Below are 7,427 nucleotides of genomic sequence, written 5' to 3'. Positions count from 1 at the left end.
CTTTTAGTTAGTTACTGCTCTCTGCCTTTGTAGGACAGTATGGTTCTCACTAGTTCTGAGTTTTGTTGACCTGAACATAGACAAATTTTATGATTGACAATAAAGTGCCCTGATAAATAAAACTACTGGACAGCCTTGAGGCCTCCTGACTTCATTACTTCCTTTATCAGGAGACGCTTATATCTTAACCACTTTCTAAAGAAAAAGCCAAAATGTTGTCTTGTTATTCATTTTAATGTTTTGTGTGTAGTTTGTTTTCTTTCTTTTTTTTTTTTTACCCATGTGTTAACTTGCAACACTGCATGAAAAATACACCATGTTCACCTGTAGTTTACTGTAATTCACAATGCACACAGTTTCACAATGTTGATTAAAATCTCTATTTGAACAGTTTGATGTGCCCTCAAATTTTATTTCTGCTATCAGGATAGACATTTCTATTAAAGAATCTCTTTTGTGAGAATGTACAATAAATGGCTGTGAATTGTTTATCCTTGACAATGTAATACACACCAGTGACTCTGCCCTGGGGAATATATCGTTTGGCAGTACTGCATTTCTAATGACTATCATATTATAGAAGTGAGAAGAGAGAGAATGATCTTTTGTCGTTTTAAGCACTGTTTAAGTAAAACTTATTTTGACCCTAAATATGTGGTTCCTGCATTCTGGCACATAGATATCATGCAGATGTCATTTTGGAGAGTTTTAGCCCACTGGCTTTGTGGTTACGTTAAACACTTCCAGTGGTTTTTCAAATCAAGTCTATAGTTAAATGATTAAGCAATTTTTACGACATGATGGTTGATTTATGTAGCCTGAAAACGGGTAAGTTTATAGGCTTTACCCTGTGATTTAGCGCGACCTATCTATGAGGTAAATGCTCTACCTATGAGGTGATGTCCAAAAAAAGGGCATGTAGTTCTAAAGTTGGCTCCAACGCCAGCCAATAGGAGCCGACAGCGCTGGGTTCTTTCACTTTCCCTTTCTACTTCCTCTATGGACATGTTTTGACATATACTGTGTCCGACCTGCGAACTGTAGATGTGTTGAGTTAGTGTTTGTGGTTTTAATCAACAGGGTCTAGTTCAGCGGTCTATTATTCAGTCTGCTGCCAATAGTGGGCTACTTCGAGTATGTTGACGGGGACAAGCGACATCTTCTTCTCCTGACCTGCTCACAACTCGTCTCCAAACAGGTAACACGCGCAACACGTTAGTAAGTAGAACACCTGGTTAGATGATTAAAACGGACAGAAAATCTAATCGAACCAAACTTTTTTTTTTTTTTACCATCGAAATGGATTCTGTGAGGGAACTTTTTCTGTGGAAGGGATCATGTGATTGCAAAGTTGTGCTGCCTCCTGTGGTTATGTTTAGGCCTGTATGCTTCAACAAGGCATTACCTGTGTTTTCATGAGAGGTTATTTCAATATGCTCTAAAACAGTTTTATTCTTTCCTCTAGACTTGCTCTCTAACACACCTACACATACATATACATAGCCTATACTAAAATGATGGACTAAAATGCTTGCAAATTGGTTAAAAGCTCAAATGAATCCACACAAGATCCACCATCACCATGGATACCACCAAATCATATTAAGATGTGATCATTTTCACTGCTGTAATTTGAAGACGTAAAGTAAATAAATAAATGAGGAAAGAACCACTGGTACATAGTCTACCACACACTGTACCCCCCAACATAAAAACTACAAATCTGAGAGGGTCTATGTTGAATCTTTTTTCTAGCACAGGAAATGGAGTTCCAGAGATTGCTGTTAAAGGTAGAGAAGGCCCTGTGTAAGGATGAGGTCAAGGCTTTAGCATTTCTTTGTACCGACCTCCTGGGCCGAAATCCCACCTCAGTGGAATCAGCCAGTGCCCTTTTCTCTCGTCTGGTGGACCAAGACCATCTCTCACCTGAGCGACCACATCTGCTGACTGAGCTTCTCCTCACCATCCAACGCAACCGACTGGTCCGTGAACTCGGTCTCAGTGAATGTACAACCATGAGCCTCATCTCTGAATACAGGTGGGTGGCCTACACCTTACTGCTTTGAGGTTATTAATCAAGCATGATGTAGTTGCAGACACTATTGCTATATAGGAATGCCTCAATCTAGGGATCTGTATCAGAGCCTCTACAGATTTCCGGGTATGTATGAGTCTGTGGCGGTACAGGATATCATCCTTTGTAGAAAAAATCACGTTGCTTGTGAGATTTAGGTTTTGTGAATGTGTTGAAAGATTGTTTAAAGAATATTTAAATAAAATCTGGGCACACATTTTATCAACAGTGATGCACAAAGACAAAGTACCTGCTTATGTGAGCATTTTGGTACACATTCACAGCAGGAAACTGTAAACTGCAACTTGTGTCCCACATGAACACAGGCACACAGGTTTTTAATGTACAGACAGAGATTTTGAAATTGTTTCTGAACTTATTTCTGAATTTCATAAGCTTTAAATATTACTGACCTTCATTTGAGCTAATTTTGGCCATGTTGTTGATTCATATTAACAGCTGTTACCTCACTGTGATTATACTGTACATTAATACAACACATAACAGTTTGACTTTCTGCTCTTCCAGGAAGCTACTCTACAACCTGTCTGAAGAGATCACTGATGAAGACTTGAAAAAGGTGAAGTTCTTGTTAAATCCGACACTCCCACGAAGAAGACTGGAGGACAACACTGTGAGTGCATCTTCAGTGTCAATATTTGAAACCCTTCTTTGTAAAGAAGAGTTGGATGGTGTTTAGCCTAAGACCACAGTGATAAACATACAAATTATGTTTAATTGATCTAAAAACAATTATTTTCGAAGTTATTAGAATCTGATGTTGAGCTTTGTACAAATGTACTAAACATTTCAGACTACATTGGAAGTCTTCCTGGAGATGGAGCACATGGACCACCTCAGTGAAACTAATCTAAATGAACTGGAGGCCATAATCCAATCAGTCTGTCCTGTGCTAAAAGAAAAGATCGCCCAGTTCAAAGCACTGCCGGGTAAGATATGAACAATTTACACCAGCTCAAAATCAGATCCTGGATACATCAGGGTTACTTTCAGAGAGTTTACAGCAAGCAGGTTAAAGCAAAAAAGAGCAGGAACAGAAGTTAAACAATGTGCAGACAGGAAGTGGCTAATTCTAATTGTAATATATGACAAATCACATCACTGTTGGTTTACTTGTGTCATTTTTTATTGTAGTACAGAACAGCCCTGTGGGTCAAGAGACAGGCTCTGTGTACCAGGTACATTCTATAACACTGCTTTCGTGTGTCAGGTCATTCTTTCTACAAAAGCCATTTGCTGCAACATCTGCTTTTTCTGTGTTTTTATCAGTCTCCTCAGTCTTTAGATGATGAGAGGACTGCCTCATGCAAAATCCCAGGCAAAGTGACATTTATTTACTTGTAGAGAACACTCTGAACACCTGCTTATCTTTCCATAACTGCTTCATGTTGTGTATGCGGGCTGAGGAAATATTGCAGTCTTAATGTAAATGTACCACAGTGTGCTTTTCTTTTATGACAGCGATCACGGTGTAAAAGTGGCTGTGAATTTCTCAATCAAATAAGCATTTTATGTGTAAAAGCCCAAATCTAAATCCACCACTTAACCCTTCTTTTGATTATGATGTGTTTTCCCCAGAGTTAGTACATAGATAATTATGAGATGGTTAGGTAATAGACATTAGCACGAATGGGATCCATACTTTGTTTAAATATTGTCATTTTTCCTTTTGTCAAACATGTCTAGTTATATTGTTAAAAATGTTTGATTTATATGTAAATGTGCCCTGTCCTTGCAGTGAACACAGTATGTTGTATTTTTAACAATTTTGAGAATTTTATCATCTTAATCACTCTATTTCCATCTTTTTTAAAGCACCGCGACTGGCTGAGGTGAGAAATTGTCAGGATTTAGCCATTAAGACACACTTACATGATGATGAAGCAAGTTGTGACCACTGGCTGTATATACGATGGACATGACGTCAGCACTTCCCTCCACTATGCAAAAGTGAAACCAAAATATCATGAATACGGCGGCTACAAACTTACTTCTTTGCAGCCAGATTCTGTGCCATAGCAACCAGATGTGGAGTGACGGCATCGAACCACCAATCAAAGCTGTCAAATCAACCGAAATACACCTCTTTTTATATCACCCTGAACCACTTGTACACACATCAGCATGATGTGGGGCAGCTGTGGTTCAGTGGGTAGAGCAGTCGTCTCCCAACCGGAGGTTCGGTTCTTGGTGCCTGCAGTCCACATGTCGAAGTGTCCTTGGGTAAGACACTGAACCCCCAAGTATAACATCTACTAAAAAAAACCACAGAAGTGGCCTTTGGGAAAAATTTATTTGATTGGTACTTAGAATTTTGTGTGTGCCTCATGTCCCATTTGCTAACATGGAGGAAGCGGGATTTATGTCCTATACTGCAACCAGCCACCATGGGGTGGGCCATCATTTAAACAGTCAGTGGTTACGACATATCTATGTCTTTAATGGTAACTTTCGCTTTCCCTTGTGTCCCACACAGTGCTCCATGTTTTCTACCAACACCTCTGTGGGTCAGTTCTGTTTAGTTTGTTCCTTTACAGCTGAAAGTTTTTTTTCCAGGTGCAGGTTACTTGATTTATACTCTTAATCCTCTGGTATCACTTTCCAAAATTTCCAGATGTGGTACATGGTGGAGATGAAAGTGAGGCCTTGTCACATGGACTGAACAGTTTAAGCACTGAAACAAGCACACATGCCTCCTCACAAGGTCACTATGAACACCTTCTGTAGTAAACTATAGGTGATAAGACGTGACAGACCTTTTAATTCTTCAAATAAAATGTTTGTATTTTTGCCTAAAACTATTTCGCTGTGATCATCTTTCCCATAGTGAGAAGTGATACTTTGGAAAAGTCATCCCAAGAAAGCATGATCTCTGAGACACAGATGTTTCAGACTACGGGCACAACGAGTGAGGTATGTGTTTTATTATATGTGGTGACTAGAGCTAATATTTGTTGTTGTACCTTATCACAAAAAGTGCATTGTTTTATTACAGCTATTACAGTGACTCCTGTCTTGCCAATCTTGGTTGTTGATTCACCTTTGTAGGGTTTGGGAGCATATCCCATGACTTCAGCGAAGAGGGGTGTCTGCTTGATAATTAACAACTATGACTTTACCAAATCTAGAAATGTGTCTCTCAGAATTCGGGAAGGGACTGCGACTGATAAAGGTAACCTTGTGATTGGTTCATTTTGGAAATCTTAAATACAAGCCAGCCCTGCTCTGTCTGTAAGTGGGCATACAGTTGCACAACTGTGTGTATTTATTTTTGCCTGTTTGTCTTCCAGATTGTCTGCACAAAGTATTTACTTGGCTGGGCTTTGAGACGGAGATATACAACGACTATGAGAGTAAGGAGATGCTGTCTCTGTTGCAGGGGCTCAGCCGCAGAGACCACAGTCGGATGGATTGTATGGCCTGCTGCATTCTGAGCCACGGCAAGAACGGAAGCGTGTATGGTGTGGACGGCCGCACCGTCGAGCTCTCAGAGCTGAAGGAACTTTTCAATGGAATAAATTGCCACTCTTTGGCAGAAAAACCCAAGCTGTTTTTCATCCAGGCCTGTCAGGGCACCAAAGAGCAGCAGCCTGTCTATATTGAGTCTGATGCCCCTGCAGAAAGTCATATTTGTAGTGATGCTGTAGCGATCGAGTCCATCCCATCTGATGCAGATTTCTTGCAGGCAGTGTCCACTGTGCCTCATTGTGTCTCCTATAGAGAGAGGAGGAATGGCAGCTGGTTTATTCAGTCATTGTGCCAAAACCTCATCCAGATGGTGCCATGGTTAGTAAAACAAAATATTGCACATTGTTCAGCATCAGAATTTAGTCAGCTGTGGACGGTAGCTAAGTTCATTTACACAAATATTGCACAATATTATGGTACATGCTACTTATTAAAGTATTTTCATATTGTTACTTTATACCTCCACTCCACCATATCTGAGAGGGAAATGTTGTGCTTTTTGTGCCAGTGCCTTTATTAGACAGCTGTTGCTACTCTTCTGATGAATATTTTACAAACAAAACATGCACATGAGGATTTTATAATACGTTTATGACACATTATTGTAGAGTAAACTACCCAAAAGTATATGAAGTAGTTAAATTAGCTCCCCTTTGACCAGCTACAACATTAAAGTAATGCCTGTTAAATCAATTATTATATTCTTCTTTCTACATAAAGAGTACTTTTACTTTTGACACCTGAGTACGGAACTTGTGCTTGTAATGGAATATTTTTTTTACTTGTGTGTTGTATTGTAAATGATTGAATGCTTCCTCCACCTCTAATTTAATTACTTCTGTTATATATGACAGTTGAAATGAGAGAATAATTAATGAGAAGTTGCTGCTTTTTTAGGCCACCATCTCAGTGTATCTTCTGTTTTTCTCAGGGGGTGTGACCTCGTGTCTATCCTGACAAAGGTGAATGCAGATGTAAGCCAGAAGTCTGATGCCACTGGTAAAAAGAAGCAGATCCCTCAGCCATCCTTTTCACTCAGGAAGAAAGTGGTCTTTCCAGTCCCCAAAGCCGCTCCTCCCAGCATGCCATCCTTTTAATCATGGCCCACATTAGATGATCCCAGAAGAACAAGTGCTTTTGTCTTACAGTTCACAATTTTTAATCTGCTGGGTGAATTGTTAGAAACACTCCCAATGTGTTTCTGTTTTAATGATAGTACCAGAAAGTGGACCTTTATTGATGCCGATTTTGTCACAATAGTTGGAAGGTTTGTTTGAGATTCAGTTTTTCCAGGCTGGCTAGGCCTAACAGTCACTGCCGCAGTTCATCATGTATTGTTGCTGCCAGTGTCATTTTATAGGAGTTAGATACAATTGTATGAAATACTATGAGCAATTTTTCCTTCAATATGCTGCCACTATGAAAATATTTTGAAATTTGAAGGTCTGTTCATTGTTTGTATGCATGTATCAAAGAATATTCACTGTTTAAAATATATTTTGTTATATTAATAACTTGCTGAGTCCTCAGTGCAACTCTTCTAAGTGAACATCTTGAAATGAGCATGATGCCAAATATTTGCATGAATGTTGAAAATAGAAACTACTAAATAGTGCTGACCACAGATTGTAAAATTCCAGTGACGTGCGGTGAGGTTGACAGCTGGTGAGGCACTGACTCTTTTACAGTCAGATTTACAAATACAAACGAACCGTTAACAAATTGTCTGTTAACAGACAGTGCGTTATGTTTTATATCTCATACCAGCATTCTTCACACAAACGTGACCCATATTTAATTTCAGATTAAAATTTATTCCAATTGAGCTTATTTCTAACTAGAAATAATAAAAGTTTATGGTCTT

The 7,427-nt window shown here is 39.2% G+C and overlaps 1 protein-coding gene across 2 annotated transcripts; it reads left to right on the top strand.

Annotated features, from left to right (window-relative positions):
- Positions 1 to 926: 926 nt before the first annotated feature.
- On the top strand, positions 927 to 7,265 carry casp10 (caspase 10, apoptosis-related cysteine peptidase). Of its 2 annotated transcripts, XM_020596452.1 has the most exons (13): positions 927 to 1,198; positions 1,756 to 2,038; positions 2,603 to 2,708; positions 2,889 to 3,024; positions 3,230 to 3,273; positions 3,365 to 3,413; positions 3,911 to 3,927; positions 4,572 to 4,602; positions 4,710 to 4,799; positions 4,923 to 5,008; positions 5,144 to 5,267; positions 5,386 to 5,881; positions 6,495 to 7,265. In XM_020596452.1, exons 2-13 carry the CDS (start codon positions 1,764 to 1,766, stop codon positions 6,658 to 6,660), a joined length of 1,620 nt encoding a protein of 539 aa, XP_020452108.1. In that variant the 5' UTR covers positions 927 to 1,198; positions 1,756 to 1,763; the 3' UTR covers positions 6,661 to 7,265. The 2 variants fall into 2 exon arrangements, with proteins under 2 accessions (XP_020452108.1, XP_020452109.1); XM_020596453.1 differs by lacking the exons at positions 4,572 to 4,602; positions 4,710 to 4,799; positions 4,923 to 5,008.
- Positions 7,266 to 7,427: the final 162 nt, after the last annotated feature.

This window comes from Monopterus albus, unplaced genomic scaffold (genome assembly GCF_001952655.1).
Source record: "Monopterus albus unplaced genomic scaffold, M_albus_1.0 scaffold30.1, whole genome shotgun sequence".
In the NCBI taxonomy this organism is placed as follows: domain Eukaryota; kingdom Metazoa; phylum Chordata; class Actinopteri; order Synbranchiformes; family Synbranchidae; genus Monopterus; species Monopterus albus.
The sequence above is the reverse complement of the archived record's forward strand: the minus strand, read 5'-3'. Positions and strand labels throughout refer to the sequence as shown.

Excerpts from the sequence above, each read along its gene's own strand:
- casp10 (XM_020596452.1), top strand. The coding sequence starts at position 1,764 with ATGGAGTTCCAGAGATTGCTGTTAAAGGTAGAGAAGGCCCTGTGTAAG. Across the intron at positions 2,039-2,602 it reads AGCCTCATCTCTGAATACAG|GAAGCTACTCTACAACCTGT; the intron begins GTGGGTGGCCTA and ends CTGCTCTTCCAG. Across the intron at positions 2,709-2,888 it reads GAAGACTGGAGGACAACACT|ACTACATTGGAAGTCTTCCT; the intron begins GTGAGTGCATCT and ends TAAACATTTCAG.